At 37.8% G+C, this 25,598-nt stretch overlaps 2 protein-coding genes across 2 annotated transcripts; both read right to left on the reverse strand.

The window, feature by feature from the left end:
* Nucleotides 1-9,651: 9,651 nt before the first annotated feature.
* LOC108679388 (magnesium-dependent phosphatase 1-like) lies at nucleotides 9,652-14,077 on the reverse strand. Its single transcript, XM_018168007.2, has 4 exons — nucleotides 13,046-14,077; nucleotides 11,954-12,014; nucleotides 11,248-11,466; nucleotides 9,652-9,994 (listed from the first exon to the last, which is right to left on the reverse strand). The coding sequence occupies exons 1-4, from the start codon at nucleotides 13,080-13,082 to the stop codon at nucleotides 9,814-9,816; spliced, it is 498 nt and encodes a 165-aa protein (XP_018023496.1). The 5' UTR covers nucleotides 13,083-14,077; the 3' UTR covers nucleotides 9,652-9,813.
* Nucleotides 14,078-14,143: 66 nt separating this feature from the next.
* On the reverse strand, nucleotides 14,144-24,654 carry LOC108679404 (beta-catenin-like protein 1). The gene is made up of 12 exons (XM_018168020.2): nucleotides 24,385-24,654; nucleotides 23,748-23,865; nucleotides 23,171-23,280; nucleotides 22,758-22,871; nucleotides 22,221-22,330; nucleotides 21,203-21,374; nucleotides 20,246-20,447; nucleotides 18,937-19,091; nucleotides 17,150-17,542; nucleotides 15,918-16,109; nucleotides 14,925-15,111; nucleotides 14,144-14,576 (listed from the first exon to the last, which is right to left on the reverse strand). Exons 1-12 carry the CDS (start codon nucleotides 24,412-24,414, stop codon nucleotides 14,467-14,469), a joined length of 1,893 nt encoding a protein of 630 aa, XP_018023509.2. The 5' UTR covers nucleotides 24,415-24,654; the 3' UTR covers nucleotides 14,144-14,466.
* Nucleotides 24,655-25,598: the final 944 nt, after the last annotated feature.

Raw genomic sequence — 25,598 nt, forward strand, 5'->3', positions numbered from 1 at the left:
CCGCGGCCTGAGCTGCTCGCCGACGTGAACCACGAGGGCGAGAGACGCGAAATATTTTTTCTCGCTCGTCTAAAAAAAACGAAAAAGCTGTCGATGTCTATCGCGTTTTCGAAGGGATGATGTAAAGTTTTGAGAATTGAAAAAAAGCAATTCTAAATGTGCTATGTTTCTGATAGAGGCGTCACTAATTAATTTGAGAAATTTTTATCATGGTAATTGTACAGTAAGCTGTGATCGAACAAAAATGCTGAATAAAAAGGAATGTTGGACCTCACATGGCAGTGGGTGATACACTAATTGCCGATACATTTTTACCTCAATACATTTTGACCTATTTAAGCACAGAAAACGTGATTGTCGGTCATATGCTTGACAATCACGATATGTGCTCGTGTAGTTACATTATACAGTACTCCACTCAGTGGTATCAAACGTCTCCTCAACTTCAGATTACACAATTTATAAACACAGATATCGAAGAAATATTCTGCGAATGAGGCAAACTCCAGTGAAAATTTCAACAAGAGATTTCACAAGTCGAACTCAACCGGCAGCTGTCATCGTAACATTCGAGCTTGCGCGTGACTGTTGGCAACACATAAATTTTTCAAGACAAAACCATAACTAGCTTTGGGAATTATAACATGAATGATCCCATTTTTTCGTTTTTATCTAGCTAGAAACATTCATTTAATTGCAAACAATATATTTTTTCATATCGATGCCGATAATTATCTAATTCACTTGCGAAAATGATCCGATTCTGACCGGTAAGTAATGACTTGTAATAATTAGAATTGATTGTTTCCACCAGTGACGCTTCCACTATCGCACCAATTACGGATGGACTGAGCAAAAAATGAATGAACCAAAAGGAATAAATTTTGGCCAATAGTTATCTCTGTAGAAGTGGAGGATGATAAGCGTTGATTTTAGACATGCACGGATTTTCACGCCGCTCAATAATATTTTTCATAATAGATTTTATTGAAGAGCGGACGCAATTATCAACTCCTAATAATCCAGTCAAACGTCAATTTTTCAACCAACAATTAAGCTGCCTTTATTCTAAAGCTTTCAAAATTATTGTAAACAAAAAATTCCTTTTCAAATGCATATCAGTTCGTTTATAAACATGAGCCAGAAAAAAACACAGTTCGCAGAAATGTCGGTCAGGCTGAGCTAGGCCGCAAGCAGGCGTTTGCTAAGCTCAGCGCCGCGACAGCCGCGCAGCTCTACGGTAGTAATGACCGTAAAACAACGATCGCTTTCCGTGCTTCGTGCGCACGAACGCAAGACTCGTGAGTGTCGCGCGCGATTTCCTATCTCATGCAGGGGATGTGTTTGTGCTCGCTATCGTTCCTTGTAACGCTCGTATCCCTGCCTCAACCGCTACTCCGTCATGGACATAAACGCACTAGAAAGAAACTTCCAGGTTAATACGGAGAATTTTTTTCCCAAGATTGGAAAACATTGTGCACGAGCATCATTAAAATTTTGAATCAACTCATGTACAATTTTTGTGGCACCAGCCCAGGATAGTTAAATACTTAATTATACTTTGATGACACAAGCAAAAATATATTGGTTGACCAACTTAATTCAATTATCCAAAGTTGTTTTTCTTGCAATTAAGCACTAGTATGATCGATAAAAAAGTACTAGTATGACTAAAAAGCTAAAATAACTAGTCTGACCAATATGGCATGATAATCTACAGCTAAAGATTCAAATTGAACATGTTAGATGGCCAAGTGATTTGAATCACTTCACCCAATGGTGATGTCTACATCGATCCATCATAAATAAATTGTCATGACCTTGTGACCTGAGATTTAGTAGAAAATCGACCTGACCAGGCACAGCTCGTAGCAGCTGTACGTTGTAAAATAGAAGCTGTACGTCGAATAGCAGCAGCTGTAAGTTGTAGAGCTGTAACAGATGGCGGCAAAGAACCGAACGATGTCAGAGCTTTGCAGCTTTTTGGCCAATAACAACCCTGGTAAACGAAGTCATACGACTTGTTCACTTTTTAAGCAATGAATGACTAACGATATTCAGCCCCAACTTTCTAATTAAATCATTACTTTGATTTGGTTATATTTTTTGCATAATTCGTACATTATATTGTACCATTACTCTCTGATCTTCAATAAAACCTGCATTGAAGGACAATTTCTGCCCAGCTATACCAGATTATTTGATGTAGATATTGAAAATGAAAGAGAATACATGTGCACCACAGTTAAGAATTGTGTCCATTGGGATGCGCGTGCCACCGAAAAGGCGAGACAACATTTATTCTACGGTTATTTTTTCTCTAATTGAGCTGCGTGCGAGTTATAAGAGTTATATATTTTGTTCCAGTTATTTATACGAATCAAATATGTTATTAAGCATAGCATGGGTACGAAAACTGTCAAAATTATAAGAGATACGGAGCGATATTTAGGATTTGAGAGAAAAAATAGGGAGGCATTGCAAAATAAGTATTGAGATCAGATGAAAATGTTGAAAGCTCTGAAATATTAACGCTGAATATATTAAGGAGGCCGAAAATCATTCGAAAGCAATGGCTTCTCACCGTCCTGCTTATAGGTATCATCATTCTAGGTTATGGCTGGGTGCTAGGGCAGCTCTTCAATAATGAACCATCAGTGTGCTAAGGTTTTCCTCATACTAGGCAATTATTATTCTAGCAGTCCTTGAATAACGAGCCCACCAAATGCTAAGATCATTCTGCGCAAGACTGCCCTCACTCTAGCTAGGTAATGGTTGCACGAGCAGACCTTCAATACAGAACCTACCATATGCTAATATTGTCGACATTCTAGGTAATATCTCTAATAACCGTTCAAAAAAATTATGCCATGCGCAAATATTGTTCTCATTCTAGGTAATGGTTGCTAAGGCCGTCCTTCAAAAAACGCAACCACCACTTAGGTCGTCCTCATTCTAGGTAATGTCTGCCCTAAAACAGGCGCCGCTGTCAGACCACTCAAAGCCGTCGTAAAAATTTACCTTCGCAAATTGACACAACATTTCAAGCTTCTATTTCTTTCTCGATCAAGCATAAATTAGCGATACTCCAGTTTATTATAAACATCTTTAACCTCTTAATACCAACCTATTTGAAATACTCATGGCTAAATAAAATTATTTCCCTTCTGTTAGCTGCTGGCGTTAAAAGGGTGTTAGCTACATTAACACGCACGCCACGCTGAGGAAATTGTCAGTGATCAATCTTCGCATATTAAAGCACTATTCAATGTTCGCAGAGTACGAACTCTAAGCGTTAAGGAACGACTCTGGACGAGGAGCATGAGACTTACGATTCAAGAAGAATAAAAAATTGAAATTGGATGCGAATGATTGGTTTAATTATTGATGAAGGGGAAATGAACGCATGTGGTACGTGACGAATGAATGAAGTTTTATGTATAGTGAAATGAGTATTTCTGATGCTTGGCGAATGAATTTTGATGTACGGCGAATGTATGACTTATGATACGCAATAGACATTTTGGCAAGGGAGGACTGCGATAAGGCTCCGCGAGGCGGCTTAGCAAGGCGAATGTATGGTGGCGAATGTATGATCTGAATGTATGGTGTATCATATGATATGATCTGAATGTATGTATCATATGGTCATTGTATATGCATCATTGATTGTATTATATGGTCATTGAATGTATCATATGGTCATATGATATGATCTGAATGTATGGTGGCGAATGTATGCGGGCCATATGTATGTACTGGCAAGGGAGGACTGCGATAAGGCTCCGTAAGTTGGCTTTCACTCGGCGTGCTGTATTGATGTCACTTCCTCTCATGCTGACTGCGCTCGTCATAACGAGCGTCAACTTTCTCATTGTTATACGAATGCGCTACTGAATCCTGTGTTGACGCGCCAACGATGTGCAGATCTTCTACTCCGGAGAAGAGAAAAACAACTTAATAATGTCGCGATTATCCGTATGGTAACAAACTCACAACACAACCAAACCAAACAAAATTTTAAAGATGAACTAAAAAGGAAAAGAAAAGTCGCCGATGTGTGCTTTTAGAAAATCGAGAGAGGACGACAAGTTTTGTGGTGTAGGAGAGAAGAAAATGTATCAAAGCTAACCGGCCTCAGGTACTCTGCTCCAGCATCACTCTACGTTAAAGCAAGTTATGCAATAGAGAGCCAAGCGAGAATAAAGCTCTATCATACAGTTGCCTTATCATCAGTGCAGCTGCGCTGGATTTTAGGGCTGACAAATATAGCGTTGATTGTATCTCTTGACAATATTTACGAATGAATGCTTATTCTAGTTTATTTAGAAACGGAATGTTTATATTATTGCAATTGAGTGCTGATTTCGTTTGTATTGATTTTATGTGTATGAAAAACGTAACATGCCCAGCAAGAGAGCAAAAAATATTTCACTATACTAACAAAATTTTCTAAAACATTCAACTATAGCAGAATATTAGTATATGTTGGCAAAATTTGTTCCTTTAAACAGGTTTCATTGAAGACCAGAGAATAAAAATAAAAATTTTGTCAATAAAACGAATTCTCTGGTCTTCAATGAAACCTGCCAATAGCAGAATATAGATAAAATGATCAGGAGGAAATTCACAAAATTCCCATGCATTTTGACATATCGAAAGCACATTTTTCACTTAATTAATCACAATTGCATGATCCTGGGCTTTATTCTACCCTCTACCGCCTGACATGAGTAACCGGAGCAATATTGTCACGCGCCTACTTCCCAAAAAGGATACGTTCTAGTGAGCGCAAAATGACTTGCACTTATGGTTGCCGCCACGTACGACAACTTTAAAATGTTCTCTGTTGCGTACAAACGTCCTCAGGTTGCTACACTCAATAGTTTACGTATAATTTAAGTTGAAAGTTAGGTTCCCGTAGAGTGAGATACGGCGGTAGAGGGCTAATATAAAATGTTCAAATTCGAAGGAAAGAAATACTACGTCAGCGACTCGATTTTTAGGTAAGAATTACATGAGTGAGAGGCTTAATGAATTATGTGAAACAATTAAGAAACAGTCGGGCTGGAAATAACTAGATAAAATATAACCTGCGGCTCGCCATCGACTCGAACATTAACCATGCAGGTTTAACGTATACACCTGCAGAATAATTTCAGGAATGTCTGTTTCGAACTGCACTCTATTATCTCAGCAAGTTTAACTAGCCTATATTCTGGACAACGTACCTCATTTGTGACTAATCCAAGTAACGCGTGTTATGTAAACCTTACACTTCTAAAAAATTATAGAACCGAAAGTAAACCAAGGTTGTTGATAAACATTAATTTGAAGTATATCGGAACACTGAATTTTCAAGCGTTTTTATCATTATGAACGAGCTAAGGTTTAGTATCGGGAACGTTTTCACCTAAATCTCTGAGAGCCGATGTACCGTTCCAGAGCGCTGAGTCGATGTAACGAGCTGAACCCGGATTTGATGTACCGTGCCTGAGTCTAAAGTCAATGTACCTTGCCTGAGCTCATGCTGACGTACCGTGCATGAGATCAGAGTCGATCTGCCGGAGTCAATTTACCGTGCCTTAGGTTTCAGCTTGTACCGAAATTGGTGTACCGTGTCTAAGCCCCGATTCGATGAATCGAAGTCAATTTTATGTGTCCTAAATCTTAGTTTTTACCGAGTCAATTTACAGTGCCTTAGGTTTCAGCCTGTACCGAAATTGATGTGCCGTGTTTAAGCCCCGATTCGATGAATCGAGTCAATTTAATGTGTCTTAAATCTTAGTTTTTACCAAAGTCTACCGAGCCTTAGGTTTCAGCTTGTACCGAAGTCTATGTACTGTGCCCAGGTTGCGCAACACTTCTAGAAGCTTCACAACCTTGACCCAGAACAGGACGCGTCCAAGCTCAAGGGATGAGACGAGCGCCAAGGGCGAGACCATAACAAGACCTAAACTTGCCCTCAGGCCACTCAGGTCTTACGCAACACAGCCACGCTGGCACGGAGAAAAGCCATTGAAAGTTACGGCCACAGTTTGCCGAGGAAAGTTAGTCTCAGATCCAGCCTCTACGTACGTAGCGAATCTTCACTATGCTGATAGGTACTGTCACTCATTGCCACAGTTCTACTGCTATGCATCACCAGTTTTACTACCACGCATCACCACAGTAATACTGCTATGCATCACCACAGTAATACTGCCATGCATCACCACAGTAATACTGTCACGCATCACCACAGTTTTACAGTCACACTTCATCACAGTAAAACTAAACAGTTCAAAAGTTATTAAAAACACATGATATACGACCCACTTGTTCGAGTAATATTTGGCTGAGCTTGCACTGTTATGCTCAGTCAACGATTCTTTATTTGGTCGAAATGAACAAAAAAATAGATACTAGTATATTGTAATGAAATATAAAGTCGAGTTGAAAATATAAAAAAAAATCCAAAGAAAAATTACCGAAATTTGTTAACAAACTATTTATCTGGAAAAGAATGCAGTAATGCAAATATCCTTTGGCTTTACTAAGCACATAGCAAAAGCCAAAGTAGCAAAATAAAACATTCGAATCCCGGATACCACAAACTTTTTAGCAGGTTAATCAGTTTCCCTATAAAATGTAAAATAGATCGTGGTGCGTATAGCCTAAGCCAAACCGGTAAAATAAAAAATTAAAATGACTGATACCGCAAATTGAATAACAAATTAGCTACCCTGTAAAATACAGCGTTGTAGAGCGCCTATAACATAACATAGTGATCTCGGCGCTGAAGTGTAGGCCTGATGTGGCCTGTCGCCGATTCTTTTCCTTTTCGTGCCTTGTTCATAGATCTAAACTCGTGTCATTTGACCGGATCTTTTCATGACTGACGATAGTTTGAAGTAGCTACTAGACTTCCACCGGATTCGATAAGGAGCTAGGCATTTCAAATCTGAACATATATTTTTCCATAGCTTTATCTAGTCTGTTCTTGAACGCGTTCATACTTGGGGCGCCAACGATGTCATTGGGGAGGCTGTTGAATTTCTTTTGACGATGCAAGCGCAAAACCTAAGCCACACCTTCAAAATAAAAAATTCAAATGATTGATACCGCAAATTAAATAACAAATTATTAACTCCGTAAAATACAGCGTTGTAGAGCGCCTTCGGCCAAACAAGACACAGAGAACAGGTGCCCAAAAAAACATGACATTCCTCGGGAGAAAGTTGGCCGTGAGTCAGTGACGCTGTGCCTGCCCAAGTTCGTTCTCGAGAGGATATTTACTAGAGAGAAAGGATTAAGTGATAACTATTAATCCTTCCTCTCGAGGATTACTAGAGAGGAAGGATTAAGTGGCAACTATTAATCCTTCCTCTCGAGGATTAATATAATAGAGAGGAAGGATTAAGTGATAACGATTAATCCTTCCTCTCAAGGATTACTAGAGAGGAAGGATTAAGTGATAACTATTAATCCTTCCTCTCGAGGATTACTAGAGAGGAAGGATTAAGTGATAACGATTAATCCTTTCTCTCGAGGATTACTAGAGAGGAAGGATTAAGTGATAACTATTCTGGATCTGAAGGATCAGAAACTAGCCGGACTCTACTAAGAAACTAGCCGGAGTGCAAGTGTTAATGTTAAAGCAGTGAATACATGTCAGGTCCTAAGACTTCAGATTTAATAAAAGGAATTGACTGAGATTCGGCGACTGAGGGCATCAATTTTAGACCTTTTCATGTTTGCTTCAGATTAATCCATAGATGGGATAATTCAGCGTAGTATATGAATTCAGCTTCATTAGTGTGGTTCTGAAGGTAATTCATGTCAGAGAGTACTTCCAAATACCATGCAACATTCAGACAATAAATTTACACTTTTTCTGGCTGCCATCCCCACTGTTATTCGGAGCTAATCATTTGTTAGGTACTTTTAAAAATATTTCTTGCTTAATCCTCTATAGTTTTATATTATAAGCCTTCGCTGCCATCTCGAACGTCCCAGAGCTCGACCGCATCACCGTCGCCCTGCACCATTTATATTATATATTATCATATTATATAATATTATTTGAGATAATTAGGTATTAGTCTATGAGCGTGTGAAATGAAAAAAATCGCGTAAAAAGTTTCCTAAAACATAATTGTATGCTGATATGCCAAGAAAACAATATAATTTAGTAATGGTATGTATTAAAAATCATAGATAGCAAGAAAGTCCACTCCAGTGCCGTGAAATCTCACATCGTCGCTGTGAGATTTTACGAGTAAAAAAGTGCATCTAAATCAGTACTATATCTCATAGCGTGCAAAAAACATCACCATTCACATCTCTAAAGGATGAAAATCGGTAAACGCACAAGCTGTTGAATGAAAGTTTGAGACAAAGACAAATGGCTGGAGTTAAGCGCCATCTGTGAGCATAGCGAGTAACCGCGATGCTTGGATTTCTCTGAGACAACAACAGGTGCGCAGCGATCATACGAGCTGCTTTCTGGCCTCAAAATCCTCTTCAGGTCACCATTAAGTCCACAACCTGGATAATTGGGACCAGCCAATAGTGCTCTGCATCATTAATTTTACTCGTAATTCATTCTAATTGGATAATGATAATTAACTAACAGTGCTGTGCACTACTAGCTTCACTGGTCCTTTCATGAATAACTGGAAAATTACGACTAGCCAATGGTGCTGTGCGCTATTAGCTTCGCTGGACAATTTTATGAAGAACTGGATAATGTAGACGACAATTTTATGAAGAACTGGATAATGTAGACTAATGGTGCTGTGCACTATTATTTTCGCTGGTCAGTTCAAAACATCAAAAATACCTCATTTATCATAATTGAATCCAGCTGATAGAGTGCGAACAACGGATCGCATTGCAACCATATTAATTAAGCGCAAGTATATAATGAAGAGTTTTCCAACACCAGTTCCAAGCGAGATGAAAATAAATTTAATTCTTGTTTCATAGCTACGTATGTCATATATACGTACGTATCTTAATATAATATTAACATAGAAAGGCGCTAATTAAAATCAGTGTAGAGAAATATTTATGAATAAATCCCTTACACATAAAATCTTTATAGAGCACAATCATTTCAGACGACATTGAGTTTACGAAACTGTAAAAAACATAATTACTGTACTTCATGCATCACCTGTACGTGACATGAAAGCAAAAGCGTTTCAGTCATGACGTAAATTATGGGAATGTGTAATATTTCTTCAAATCCTAAGTCTTGAAGAAGATATAATAATAATAAATCATTCAGTAGCGAAGTGAGATGCACGCAGTTCATATCGGGGAAGAATCTATAATGAAACATGGACAGTTTTAATAGAATTTATCATAGCCTCTTGCCCGAACTATCCTCAGTGTTTTAGCACCAATAATTGTTTCTGAATGGAGTTTAAAATCTCCACTGAAATCTCACACATAAAAATTGTTGCATGATTATATTACATTTTAAATTTTCCCGAGTTTTTAGAATTCCGGTTTGCTTTATAATAATTCGTCTTTTTAAAAAGACGTAGTCGTAATGGCAGACCGAGAAACGATTGACCAAATTTTATTTAGTGCTCATATACACTAGAATATTGACACTCTCACAAAAAAACGTCCTAGATTCCAGTTCATCACACCACAACATGATTTTACCAAAATTTTTGTAGGGACTCAAATACAATACAGAAAAAATATGTGTACATGCAGATTGTCAACCAAAAACGTCATAAATTGTCTTTATCACGGACACCCTTCCAAAAACATAATACATTTTTTTATTGTCATGGCTAAAACAGCGGAATATCGTTAGGGCAAATTGCGTCCGGCGTGACGTTGAAGTCCTTCGTGGACAAGAGCGATGGTCAGGCCGTCGGTTTTATCTACCAACACAGCAGTGGCGCCGAGGGCGGATATTTCCGACACGTTCCGAGGCTCGTCGTCGAAAAAGAGCATATCTTCATAGGCAACAAGACTCTTCCGATGAATGCTGAGGAAACAACGAGTTAGCGTAAGTTTCTTGACATAAAGATCGTATCTAAGTGTCGAAACTGAACAACATGCAGAGAGTGCATTTTTGCGAATAGAATTACTTATCGCTTCCGAAAATAGTTCAGTCACACAAAATTGAAGTTGTGCAATAATTGCTCTGCCGTAAAATCATATTTTTTAGAAAATTATTGGTTGTGAACAAGTGACGTCTTAGAAGACAAAATGCGAAGAATGAACGGAATAAATGTCACGGAAACGAAAGAGGCGAATCGGAGAATTGCAATAGAAACGATGGAAGGATTCAGAAGCACAGGAAGAAACCACAATGTTCGTGCCAAAAGTTGCGTGTAAGAGTTTCAAGAGGTACCTAACCATGCAATAGTTGCATGCCGCCCACACGATTAAAAAAATATAACTCAGTTCTCAATGCGGTGAGTGACAGAGAGCGCATTTTCTCGTCGACGAAAACATGAAGTCACGGACGGACAGACAGACAGACATGGCGAGCACAATAGTGCATTTTTTTCATAAATGAGAAAATGCGCTAAAAAGTACACTTCTCGTTAGTCTTTTGACGGCAGAAATCTAATCTTCGAATTTTATCATATAATTTACATCACACTGCGAGAGAATCTATTAAAACTAAAAGTATTCATTTTATTTTATGAATATCCTAATTATGAAAATACATTCCAATTCGAGATAAAAGGTGCACGAATGACGAGCGGCAACGGTGTGGAGTAGAAAGAATAAAGTGTAGATACGGAACAAACGAAGGAGAAAACGTACGTGCGACCGGCGAGAGATAAAGTCTAGGAACATTTCATTTATGCTAGGATCTCATCGAAAGATATATGGAAGTGATGTACGTTGGGCGAAGTCAAATGTTTTACTATATGAGCATCTTTTAGTGACCTATCATAAAATTTGTCATTTCCTGTCATTCTAGTGATCATGACGGTAATAATTCATTGTAAAAATATACTGTAATCGATCATTTTCACACTTCAAATTTGCGCAAACCGTAAATCCATTTCTAATTAAGGATTATCATTACCATAACGCGGAAACTAAATCAACATTGGAGAAGCCATGTGAGGCAAAGTTCCCCACTAGAAGCTTGAGTTTTGAAATGTTGCTCAATGTGATCTACTGGTCTCGGTGACAAAAATTACCTAACTCGTGAGATCGAAAACATTAGGACTCGTTCTTTGTTTTAAAAAGTTAATATTCGATGTACGACTGACTTACATATCAAAGTGTGTTTTTTTAGAGCCTGGTCCAACTTCGACGCACAAGAAATGCTTCCTCCAGCCGAGCAGTTGTAGGAGCTGCTCTGCAGCCTTCGCATGGACTCCTGACGACGCGGCGGCCATAGTACCGACGGTAGAGGATAAAAGCTCGAGCGCTTCTTCACTCTCAGGGAATGTTTTCAGAATCATGTTTGAAGAATCCAAAATGTCCCCGTTCCTTCACATAATATTTAAGCGTTACATTTAATTATCATCATATAACTATTGACATGGAGAAACAGATAGTTAAGTATTTAAAGTAGACTAAGAAATGCATGACAAAAATGTTATTGTAACGTTTGAGGTCAAAAATGTCACGTATGATAGGACGTGGCTTCAGCCATTTGGCTCTAAATACAAAGTATAGCATAAAGTTTTACCAGAAATTCTGCACATAGCGCAGCTAGCGGTTCGACAAGCTACCCAGATATACACTATCTTAACAATTCTACCAATTATTCGAACGGAAGGCTGTGAAATCCTAACCAGTTATAGTTTCTGAGGTTAATCAGAAATAAAATTCCGGTTATAATTCTCACAGGAATTCTATGAATAGGATTAAGCAACACTCTTAACCTCACGGCATGAGCACCCGACCGATCTCCACGACAAATATAATCAGAGACCGGCAAATTGGTGCCAGCGAGTCAAGCAGTTGTACTCACGCTGTCTGTACGAACGGGTAGTCGACTTCATGTCCAGCATAGAACGGCCATAGGGTGTAGTCTGAGGAAGCAATTACGAACAAAGGTGATCAAAAAGCATTTTAATTGACTACTTTACAGCAACTCCCCTTGCTAGCTTTAAAGGAATGTCGCTAGTTCCGAATAAGGCTCAATAAAATTATTCCATAATAATAATAATTTTGGTAATGCAGGCATCGCATAAAAATAAACATTGCATTTTTTTTTGTTGAATTCGGTATTTATCTTACATACAATATAATATTTACCTACATAAATCATGGTATCTGTGATGCAGCTACATCAGGTTGCCATCGAACTGTCGGTAGAGTCAACAGGTGCTATTAACTAAAAATTTTATAAAGATGAAATATAGAAAAGATACAAAAAACAATTACCAAATATTTTTTCTTGTTAGACAACTAAGATTCTTCCCAAATTAATCCTAGTCAAACTTTGGTAGTAATAACGATGTCAGCGTTGCACATAATGCAGTTACGCCTGTCACCGATTCATAACGTCACAAAACTTTTCACTGTCTCGAACACGCAACTCACTGCTCCAATTTTGCGTTGTTTAACCGCCTGGCCAGCTCGTCGATTTCAACCAGAATTGTCATAGGAAGCTGTGATCGAACCCTCATATGTCTGCTTCCCAGTACTCCCAACATCAGAATTGGCAGAATTTTAGAGAAGTAAAAAAAAAAATAATAAGTCGAATGACATTGTTGGAAGGAAAGGTCAAACGAAATTTAGTTCTTGTAGCTCCCCTGAAACTTTTGTACCGAGAAAGTGCTGAATTAACATTGAATCAACAATACTCAGAATTACAACTCAACGTTTGAACCTGAATATTGAAGAGCGTTCAAGTCTCTGTGTGTGTCTCCACTTAAACCTGCAATGTCGAACGGTTTACACTTCTTAAAAGCTATATATATAATTATTTTGAGCCAGGAATATTCAATGGAGACGTGGCAAATGTAAAATCTATGAGAAACGCAGACAGTCATATGAAAGTAGAAAAATAATTTATTAATAATTTATTGTAATTTTCTTAACATTATGTTTTACTCACCAAGGTCCAGCACCACCAGCTTCGGCAAGCGACTCATTTTTTTAGCTGTTTCGAAAATTTTAAGATGAAAATGAAATTTCCGGGTATTTGTTATATTTATGTGAATCTAAAATTTTATAGTGAGATAAGTACACAAATAACTTTTTCCTCAGCTCCGAGTATCTCACTTCATATGAACGAGAAGATTCATAATTAACGAAGCGAAAGCCATTGTTCCCAACGAATGAAATGTCATCGATAGATATAAAAAATTTTCGTGAAGCCATCGCACTGACAAGCAAACGCCATTAGACAGAAAAGAAACGAAGGAAGGATAGGCAAACGGAGTCGTAAAAGAATGAAAATATGAACATGTAAAGAAACTTTAGAGCAATAGATACGGCGAGGGACACGTAGGAGGGTTTTGCGACACGAGCACATGACGGCTACTTGGCCGACTTAACTCTGGGACAGAAATGCGTAGTCTGAACATACCGTTCTGGTTCGAACCTTGTACTCACTGCTCTTCGTAGAACTGGTCACAAACTTCAAAGAACTGTTTCACTGGTTGACTCACATCAAAGATCCGAGTCAACAGAGGATCCAAGAAGCAGCGCACTACAAAATAACAAGTTGGTATTCCATCTTGCAAGGCAAAAATCGATTTTTTGCCAATTCATGACCAGACGGCTACACAAACTCGGACTCATTTTAAAAAAATTGTACAGTGAGCCAAAACTAATCAAGTAATTTTAATGCGCCGCGGTGAATACTTGAATGTAAGTGCAACACCTGCGCTCGCTAAAGGTCTCCCTGGGGAGTGCAAAGTCCCCACAAACTCTGATGAGATCACCAGAGCTCTCTTGAGGGTCGCCACTTTCAGAAGATGCTGGTTAATTAAAATAGATTATAGCTGAAGATTCGTCCAAAATATTTCATTTATTTATTACATATTAGCTGCGTTTAATTCCAGCATGCACCTCCATCACTAATTTTCAGTATACCGCTAAGTTTTACGCACGAATTGTACTAGGAAATATAATAAAAAACGAATTTGATTCCTTACAATAAAATGTACGATTTCGTCTGAACAATTGAGGTGGGGATGAAAAACCATGGTATCATTAATGGTGTAATTGATGGAACGATCATGATTATTTACAACGATTTCATAGAATTACAATTAAAAATGAAACGCTGGGTAACGCATAAAAAACATCAACCCCCTAAGCAACCCAAGTGAGAAATCTGAAGATGTACCGTAATTTTAAATTCACAATGGAATAGAGTTGACGATATTTCATTCGGCAAATGCAATGCGATTGATCCCCGATCTATTAGAATTACGTACATGGATGCTCAAAGAATGGGCATAATAATCAAAATGACACGCGCACAATGATGAATTGCAATAACATAAGGTACGAAAATGACGAAACTCTTCACATATTCTGGAACTTATCAAGCCAATCAAGCACTTTGTGCTGCTCTTCCGATAGCTCGTCGTCTGCGTTGCTGATGCTACCGCTGTCGCCGAGGTTGCTCACGTATTCTGCTCACCAGAAGAGTAATGGTAAGAAAAACTTGAATGATAAGGGTATGAAAAATATTTTACACAGGGACCGTCCTATCAAAACTCGCTTAAGTACGAGTAACGACCAATTTCTCGTCTGTGATTGGTGGGTTTAGCTTGATATTCGTCAGTGATTTGAAGAGAGAGAGTTACGAAGCAGTAACTATTTTTGATAGTACGGCCACAGGTTTCCAAATATATTATACTTTTTTCTATGTTAGTGTATCTTCTTGAATGAATTTCAGGAAATACGTGGGAGAAATTGGAGCAGTCATTCACAATAGCTTTCGTGCTGGGAATTAAATTAATTGTAATTTGAATTGATACCTCTGATGATATTCTTGATGGTCTTGACGGAAGCATTCCTGAGGTTGAGCATCTTGACGACCCTGCGCTTGATGCTAGGCGGGCCCTGAGCGCACACGCACAGCATGACGTAGTCCAGCAGCTGTAGCGTGAACAGCCCCCCGTCCAGACGACGTAGGTACATGTCGTCATCACTCAGCTTCTCACTCTGAAATTCAACATGTCATCATCACTCAGCTTCTTACTCTGAAATTCAACATGTCGTCATCACTCAGCTTCACACTCTGAAATTCAACATGTCATCATCACTCAGCTTCTCACTCTGAAATTCAACATGTCATCATCACTCAGCTTCTCGCTCTGAAATTCAACATGTCATCATCACTCAGCTTCTCGCTCTGAAATTACGTCGAGTTATACAGCCATTCAATGTGTAGGCGGGGGGGTAAGTTACATAACCAAGTAGGCTTAATTAAAACTATTCCGAAGAGTAAATGTCATCAGAAAGGGATAACTAATTATGACTTGCTAATATTAGGCTTCATTCAACGAGGCATGTCGATTATGTACACCTACACCTGATTACATAACTCAAATAGGAGCAACTCGAGAAAGATCGTTGAGTAAAGTTATGGAAAGATAAAAATGACGTCTGTGAATCCAGTTCTGACCGTACAAGCCTACATCAGAACATACGAGAGTAAGAAGCTAAATCTTAATACAGCGCATCGAGTGGCTAAATAATTTAGAAAAAAGTCTGGATAATCGATAAATCCATCATCGAATCTTAGTAATTAGGCAGTTGTTATTGTAATTGTTAGTGGCGATTAGGTACGTTAGGGAAGATATGACAGTTTTTCAAGGTACTAAGGTCACAGGTAGTATCACGACTATCACTGGCTTGATGACCGGCCACAACCATATTTACATCACACTGTAACTTAGCCATTAAACCAGTCACCATGTTGGAAGATTCTTATTAGAAATTTGGTTTGAAACATTAAAAGTGCTTACCTGTTTATCCTGCAGTTTTTCGAGCTGTCTATCGGTGGCCATGACTCGCTCAAGGTAGGAGAAGTGGAGCTCCATGAGGCGGTCGATCTTCTCGTGGTCGTTCTCGAGGAACTTGGCCATGAGCCGCTGCTTCTGGTTAGTGCGGCAGTTGCGCAGCAGCCAGTAGATGATGCTCACCACGTGACCTTCGTGCTGCACATTATGTTTATTTGGTTAATCATGAATTTAAAATCACATCGTAAATTAAAATGATAACCGTGCTGCAAGTTATGTCCGTTTAGTGAAGCACGATTAAAGTAACAGCCAGTAAATTATCTATGATTACCACGTGAACTTCGTGCTGCATATTATGTTTCTTTAGTCAATCAGGAATTCAAAATCACATAGTAAATAAAAATGATGCACACTTCGATCTCAGTAACTGCAAGCGTTTCGTTCAAGCTGAACGATTTAAGTAACAGCCATTAAATTGATTACCACATGGCATGATGATTTATGATTACCACATGGTAATGTGGTAATTACCACATTAGTACCATGGTTTGCGGTAATTGATTATGCTACATGATCAATACAGCATAATCCTAAGCTGCATTTGATTATGCTGCATTTGATTATGCTGCATTTATGATGATTACCACATGGCACTCGTGCTGCACCTATGATTATGATTACCACATGGTACTAATCCATTTGATTATGATTACCACATCCACATGGTACTCGTGCTGCACATTATGTTTGTTTAGTGAAGCACGACTTAAAAAATTCTGAGCCTACATAAAAAAAAAAGATTTATACTCAAGAGGTTGATTACAATATGATAGTGAACGCAAATGTGGATCTTATAAACCTATGCATGTATTCAGGTCAAGCATTGAGCATTAATAGCATAAGATTGCCTTCCCAGCATATTTTTTAATAAATTTTATGATATTCACATTTTTAGATGATGCTCATAGCTAATAAAAATGCTATAAAATAGAGGACTTGAAGCCAAAAAATAAAACAACCAAAATTTTCACTCGAAAAAATCGTAGTAAATTCTTAAGCCTCGATACAGGGACCACTGTGATAAACTACTAAGGATTTCAGTTTTCATGGCACAGCAAATCATTAATAAACAAATCAAATTCAAATTCCAGCGACAAAAACTTGTAAAATTTCAATAGTTAAGAGTCCTGAGAAGGCTAACTTACCTTAGTAAAAGGTCTTAGTCTTAGGAAACTCACCTCAGTTTTACTAAGACCTTTCTTGCCGTGTTTGCTGGGGGTCTTGACGAACAACGGAAAGATGGTGCGCAGTCCAAGGATATCAACAAACTTATTGCAGCAATCAGCGCCCTCGGGACCAGTGAGCGCGTGATCCAGCACTCTCAGGGCTCCATTACGTGACAACTTCTTCTCTCTGAGCATCAAATTCATGAGCTGCAGACCTTCCCCTTTGAGGAAGAGTTCTCTGTTGCCGGCATGCAGCAGGCACGAGCACAGCACGTCGAAGAGGTTCTCCATTAGCTCCTGTTCCTCAGCGGTGCTCGGGTCGTGACGCTTGTACACGGCAAGCTGCTGCAGCAACACGTCTATGCCTTCAAGCTCACCAAGCTGCTGGCGGTTAGACTCAGAGCCCTGCAGGGAATTACAATATTATGATAACAAAGCTATAATAATGGCTTACTATACCCTCTGTTGGGTTTAATAAAATTTTTATTCCCTCTTCTGGGTTTAGCAATATTATTAGACCTTCTGTTGGGTTTAATAAACATTTTTATAACCTCTGTTGGGTTTAACAAAACTAATTATTCCCTCTTTTGGGTTTAATAAACATCATTATACCCAAGAAAGGAAAAATAACGACTCCAGACGGATTTATTCCCACATACAAATCAGTCATGAAAAATTCTAGGAACCGAGAAAGAAACCTTTCATAAATGATGGGAATTTTATACACCAGTCGCGATAATTTTCTGAAACAGGCTGGAGAAAGAGAGAAGTAGTATAAAAAATGTTAACAACAAACAAACAAACGCGAAGCTAAGTTAAGAATAAAATACTTAAAAAAACTTTTTAAAAAAACACGTTTTTCTTGTGGACTAAAAAGTAGAAAATAAATTATGGTTCGCCCCCAAAAAAAACGTGTGTCGGGCAGATTTATGATTAAAGCGAAAAGCACACAACACTTAAATTTTGGAAATTTGATGGTGAACGTACAGCCTGACCCACGTCTTTTTTTTTTTTGGGCGAACCATAATTTATTTTCTACTTTTTAGTCCACAAGAAAAACGTGTTTTTTCAAAAAGTTTTTTTAAGTATTTTATTTTCTACTTTCTAGTCCACAAGAAAAACGATTAAGACTTGATTAAGTATGACTTGACGTACGTATCGATGATACGCAGCGTCAGCGCCTGCTCGTCTATAACGTGAGCGCCCGCATGTCATACTATATATATACTATATATATACTTTACTCAATTAAACTAATTTCGGTCTCTAATTACTAGTTTTTATGATTGTATCTGAAAATGTTAGGCGAAAATAGCATGCCGAATTTCAGATCTCTAGAACAATCAGAAGTGGGCTAATTTTCGTTGTTAATGTTAACAACAAACAAACAAACAAACAAATAAACAAACAAACAAACAAACGCGAAGCTAAGCTAAGAAAAACGTGTTAAAAACGTGTTAATAAAATCATATTGCCTATCATTTTTGATCACAGACGAGCAAGCATGCGCCAATGAAGTTAAAAATCGCGCTTTGAAGAATGAAGAATAAGAATCTTATAGAAAAATTATATTGTAATCCTGCTTACATAAGGTGATGACGATTACAATTCATGTTATTTGAGTGTTGCAATGACTGTTCTTAGCGTAGACGTTTATAAAGTGCTGAACAACAGACGAGTCACTTTACAAGATATTTTCTGAAGTTGTATTTTCTGACTAAGTTGTCAGTGAAATAATTCCCTGAGAAAATGTGTGTCACGCACTGAAATCAAAATAATCTGAATCTCAAAATACTAACTTGAACGCAAATGGCAAGTATTTCAGAGGCGTAAAGTTTGTTGGGATCGAAGACGAGTTTGGCGCGTAGTCGCTTGAGCAGCCAAGCCAGCAGCCCGGACGACGCCGCCACGGAGCAGAGGGAGGGCCGGCACTCTAGTAGGTTTTCCAGTAGACCTGCAACAGAATACTCAATATAATGCCTGCAATATACCTACTAGTGACGACAATATCAACTTATGCTAAACCTAATTTAACACAATTTATGCTTAAATAAAGTAATATAAAAAATAAATTATAAGTTATTATTTTATTAAGTACGGTATTATTAAAATTGCAATAAGGTATAATTAAAATAACTAAACCGTAGAATAGGCAGCATATGTTTCGATATCCTGGGACATTACACAGAAAGTCCTCAAACATAAAACCAATCCTAGATTCCTGCTCCACATAGCATGTTTATCTGATAATTACGCAAGAACTCCTCAATAACGCTAAAAATTTCCATGCTACACTAGTAGACAATTATTTAGAAAACAGACCATCAATTCACACAAATACCAATCCAAAAAGAAAATGAATAAATGAAAAATCTTTTATATTCAAAATAAATATAAAAGAACTGAGCTGAGATTCGCACGATTGCAGCCCCTGAGGAGGCTGTCCAGTATGGCCTGGAACTGCCAAGTACCAAATGCGTACTATGGATACTAATGATACTAAGATACTACGGATACTGAGGATACTATGGATACTACAGATGCTAATAATAAGGATACTACGGATACTAATGCTATTTAACACGTTGACTACGTATTGGTACATATGCGTACCACGAAATGTATTTCTCCAGGAGGTAGTGGTACATAATTCAGGTTGCCTTAAATCGGCCAAATCCGAGAACAAAAAAGGCCGATAATTCAATGTATACTATTTTATTTGTAGGTTCCGCTATAAAAATTCCATTTATTTTCTTTTTGCAGTATTTAAAATTTGATTAGGAAGTACCCCTATCATAAATTTTAGCCGGCCAACGCAATTGAGAAAAACTAAATCACGGAATTTGTCCGGAAAAAATGAACGTCTAGCAACCCTGCTTAAAAAAAGTAAAAAAAAAAATGAAATAATTGTACAAGATGAAGCAATCATAGTCAACGTGTTAAGGATACTACAGCCAGATACTAAGGATAATACAGATTCTAATACTAAGGATGCTACCTATACTAAGGATACTACAGATACCAATACTAAGGATACTACGGATACTTAGGATACTACAGATACCAATACTAAGGATACTAAGGATACTAATGATAAGTGGCACCGACCCAGGGTGTTATGTACGGCCTGAGCCTCAGGCGTCGTGGCAGCAGACAAGGCATTGGCACCAGCCACGCCCTGGTCGTCGAGGCGGTGCAAGTTTTGCACGATGATCGCCACGACGTCTTCCTCCACTAGCCCGTCCACCAGCGCCTCAAGTCCCTCCTCCTCATCTTCTGATACCTCCACGCCCTCCAGCGTCGTCATCTCCTGAAGAAGTGGTTCCAGTGTTTTTGAAGAAATATTAAATTAAACTGCCATAAAAAAAATTGCAATATCTACAGTAAGTAGAAATAAAATGCTTGAATATAGTTTTATACCTTGATTAGGGATTTTACTTACCCAAGCAGCAACATATAAAGCACAACCTCCTGTTTAACGGTTAAACGACTATAACACAGACAATGCAATCACTCTTTAGTTTTTGAAAGAAGATATTGGTTCGGATATATAGGTAATTGTCTAAATATCATCAGTAAAAGCCGCGATCTTGCTGAAAATAGTGTCTTTTCCTGCACTGCCACTATCGACGATTTCACTCCCTAATGGAATATGGCTGTTCAGTATACCGAACACTACAGCATGACTTTGGGCTACTGTAAAACTTAAGCCTAATGCAATAGTCAGTCCTACTCAAGTTCCAGACCTAATGCAAGCCCTGGGGCTGCAATGAGACCCAAGCCTAATGCAAGAGTAAGGACTACTCAAGATCTAGACCTAATGCAAGCCCTAGTGCTGCAATGACCCATGAGCCTAATGTAAAAGTAATGAAAACTACTACTCAATACCTGGACCTAATTCAAGCACTGGGGATGTAGTGAGACCTGAGCCCAAAACAAGATTTTATGCTAATCAAGACCTAGACATATTTAAAGCCCTTGGGCTGCTGTGACACTTGAGCCTAATGCAAGACTCGGTGCTAGTCAAGACCTAAGTCTAATGCAAGCCCTGGGCTGCTATAAGACCTGCAGGAGGTCGAGCACGGCAGCGGCGATGTCTGTGTTGTCGTGGGCGACGAGGGCGAGGAGGCTGTGTGGCACGGCCATGGGCCGCAGCAGCGGGTAAAGTTGCGGCGCTACGCTGATAGCGTGCAGCTCTTCTATGGCGTCGTGCAGCTCCAGCTCTGACTCCATAAACCTGACCACATCAATTAAAATTTCAATATTATCAATTTTTTTAATATTATATTTTTGGCGGTAAATAATGTTAATGTTTGACTCATCACCCCTGAGCAAATACATTATTGTCAGAACTCGATAGATAAACATAACTGGTCACTCAAATACTAAGTGTTGCAGAAGCATGACTGATGATAATAAGAGAAGAGGAATAATTTCAAAAAGGATAATGATTTATTTCAAATATTCATAAGGTTGAGTTCATGGTAGCGGAATGGTTGAGATCATCAAGATTGGAGCAGCTAGTTGGGGGTTCAAAACCCGCAACAAGTTGTGGAAATTCTGGCAAGTTAGTCAAGAATCTGCGTTTGCATGGTAAATTCAAGACAAGCACAACTATATTTTTACATTTATATTATATATAATTTACCATGACCTTTCAAGTCATTTTTCAAGTATAAGCACTAAGAACAATCTCTATTAAAGTGACTCAGACATTAGTCACATTACCGAATGAAGCAAAATACTTAGAACTCTAGTGCATGTGAGCCCAGCAATCCGCACAAGAATTAAATACTGAGCATTATAACATTCTGCCGTGCTAAAACAACCATAAATTTATATCAGTTATCCAATCACGACCATGGGGATACCGGCTATCCAATCACGACCATGCGGACACCGGCTATCCAATCACGACCATGCGGACACCGGCTATCCAATCACGACCATGCGGACACCGGCTATCCAATCACGACCATAGGGATGCTGAGCTGTCCAATCATGACCAAGAGGATGCCAAGCTAATTAATCACTTTGGATGACATGGCAAATAGCTTATGAATAGTTCAAAATCAACCCTCACTTCCGGGGATCATCTGGGAACTTGATCCTCAGCTCCTGGTTTTTGAGCATCTTTTTGTCAAAGCTCAGGATGAGTTTCTTCAGCCTGGCCTCATCCATGGGACCTGCGTCCTGCAAATTAAACCTAATTAATTTAAATATAATTAAACCTAACATAATTAAATTACATAAATGAAATTAAATTCACACTTAATCGAGTCTCTTTATCTACCATTAACACTTGTTAATCATATCAATTATATATCTGAAACTTAATCAATGGAAGAGCTAAGAAATACATAGCTGTGATGTCTAGCTACTAACAGTCCCTGATACCATCTTATTCATCAACATAATTATGCCATTAATTGCATATATCCAGTAACCTAATTATATTATTAATTATAATTATTTATTAATCTAATTATATCATTAATTATAATAATCGTTCAATAACATAATTACAAAGCTAATTATGATTTTTCATCAAAAGAATTACAAAATTTGTTATAGATAATTATTCAATACCATAATCCCAGACAGAGCCCCACAACATCACCTCCTCAGGAGTGGGTTCCTCCAACGCTTGCAGGGCCAAGTCAACGCCCTCTGCAGCGTCAGGCAGACTGGGCTCTGGCACTTCTGTAACAGGTTTGCCCTTTCCCGCCTGTGGCTGCAGAAGTAGGGCTTGTTTCACAGTAAATCAAAGCACAGAGAGTAGTTTCAATTATGTTACAGAATGAAGTGAAATATTTTATAGTATAAAGTGAAATAACCAATATGAATGTTTCATGCCTGGGTAGGTTGTGTTCAAATGAATAATGGGGAGTTAAAATTATTCAAATTCTTTATCTTAATAATAGCGATTCTTTCACTAGTACCTCTGATCTATGCTAATCACAAGGTATGTCAAATAAGTTATGATATAGGCCACAAATGAGTAATGGATAGCAATCAATAAGAGGCACTCACATGCTGGGGGTGTGATATACTTCGAGGTGGGGTGGGTGGGGGGATGTAAGGGGTGGGGGGAATCATAGCAGCTCTGCTGTGACTGCTGCTCATGGAGCTACGCTGCAAGCCTGCAAAGAAAATAAGAAAAACATTTTTTCTAACAATGAAAAAAGGCAATTGATGAGAGTGATATGCACATCATTTTATTGAGAATGATGATGAAAAACACACAGGCAAAATTTTTCTCATATCCTCAAAACTTTCTTATGTATGATTAAGGATTGGCATAGTTTAGATATTAATACTATATACAATATGTTGGAATTGAGTTCAAATTTCTTTACTGCAAGAAATGCTGCTTATCTAATTCTATTCAGCATCATTTATTAAAGAATTTTACTTAAATGACCAACTTCAGCTAGCCCCCTGAAATTACTTTGATTGCCTACCCCACACTATTTGATTGCTTGGCTCATTTTAAAAGCACAATTTCAAGCTGAAGGCCCAAACAGAACAAATCTGTTCCATAAAACCTTATGTAAATTCCAAGTTTGATGCTCTCAATAACGGCTCAGTTGGCATTTGTATTGCTCACCTGTTAGTCTGCTTTTCTTTCTAGCATTTCCTAATCCACTGCTAGTGATGAGGCTATTCTTACTGGGTGGTTGGGCTTCTTCTTCATCTTCAAGCCCATGCTTCAAACTTGTTTGAGGCTGCAAGTTCAGAATTAATTATTACCAATAAATTATTAAATTTGTAGATGTAGAGAATAAGAGAAACAAAATCACTATAAACTGGAGCTCAAAATTTTTTTTAGGCAAACTCATCAGGTTTTAAAGAGCTAGCTTGATGTTAGAGTTAGAAAAATTATATGAAATAAAGAGTTCATTGTTAAATATCAGTTAGAGTATGTTGATATCAGCCTTTGCCCTTTAGTTTAGGCTTAGCCAAAATTTTATATATATATATGTTTATTTAAATTGAGACCAATAAATCTTATTATTGAGACCTAATTCTTAGTAGCAAGCAGTTATTTGTCTCATATTAGATTTAATTATTAGTCTTAAAAATAAGTAAAATACCTACCTGGATGTAAATGTAATACAGTTATAAACATTTGATAGTTTTGTACAGTACTGAGCACTAGGTATGAATTATATTTTATATAACATTCATTGTTTTGTGACTGCTATATGTATATACGAGTGATCAAGCTAACTTTAGTAACTTACCTTATATGAAAGAAGCTCACCAACATCCATGTCTATTCAAAGAGTAGGTATTAACTATTAAATTAAGTAATGAGTACCTAGTAACTAGTATCAAATAAGAGATAACCAGATGGACAAATCACAAATGCAGAACAAAGTTTACCAATTACTGAATTAGCTACTTCAGGTCTTCAGCAAGTTCAGACATTTCAACATCGTTGGTAAAGCATCTCGTGTGTATGAATCAGAGGGGCATGACCAACTGTTCAGTGCTTAAAATAAATAGGGTAAACGCGGTATATTCCGACACATTAAGGACGCATCGAAAAATGAAAAACTATAAAAAAAAACGTATGCGTTACGTAAGTTCTGTTGCCTTCACATGACTCTCAAAACACTTCACTACGCGTCAGCAACGATGAAACGTCACAAAATGTTGNGTTCGAATGACGTTCGATCGACTATACGCGCAGCTACTGCCAGTACAAACACAAAGACTGCGCGTGATTGGAGTAAGCAGTTCAGATTTTTTTAACTTTCGAAACATAATTCAGTGCGTTAAGGGTTAGAAGAGTCATATAGGTACATTCTTATATATAAACAGGATTAATAAAATATCTATCAAATCCATCCAATGCCATTCAATTTGTGATGTATGAAGGACAGTTTTACTTTCATTCCTATGATGCTCATTTTTACCAATTGAAGCTGTAGAATTAAATCAAAATAAAATACAAATAATTTGAGACTAAAATTTATTGAATTAAATGTAATTATTGTATACACGAAATGGTACATGCTGTTGATTTAAATTATATTAAAAAAATTTTTAGTTAGAATTTTGATTCGAAAATTCGAATTAGAAATCAAATTTTATTAAAATAACTTTTATTATTCAATACAACTTATGGTACATGTCTAAGCTCTGAATGATAATATATTGCAATAATTTCCGCTTCAACAACGAACGTTTTCTAAAAGACACCAGACGTTCGAAAACTCTCGATGGGAGACGAAATCATTTAGAATCTGAGGTGAAGTTAATTATATAGACAACATCGACAAAATAGGCAAAAAACATGAAAAATGTATGTCTGGACGCGTATCAATTGGTATTTATAATCTGAAACAAATTTCCATCATTTAAATTTCAGTATGGAATGTGGATCAAGTCTAATTATTGTGAAATCGAACTTGACATGACCAAAAACTATGCCTGTGACGCCGCCATGTCA

Source organism: Hyalella azteca, unplaced genomic scaffold, assembly GCF_000764305.2.
Source record: "Hyalella azteca isolate HAZT.00-mixed unplaced genomic scaffold, Hazt_2.0.2 contig5139, whole genome shotgun sequence".
Lineage (NCBI taxonomy): Eukaryota > Metazoa > Arthropoda > Malacostraca > Amphipoda > Hyalellidae > Hyalella > Hyalella azteca.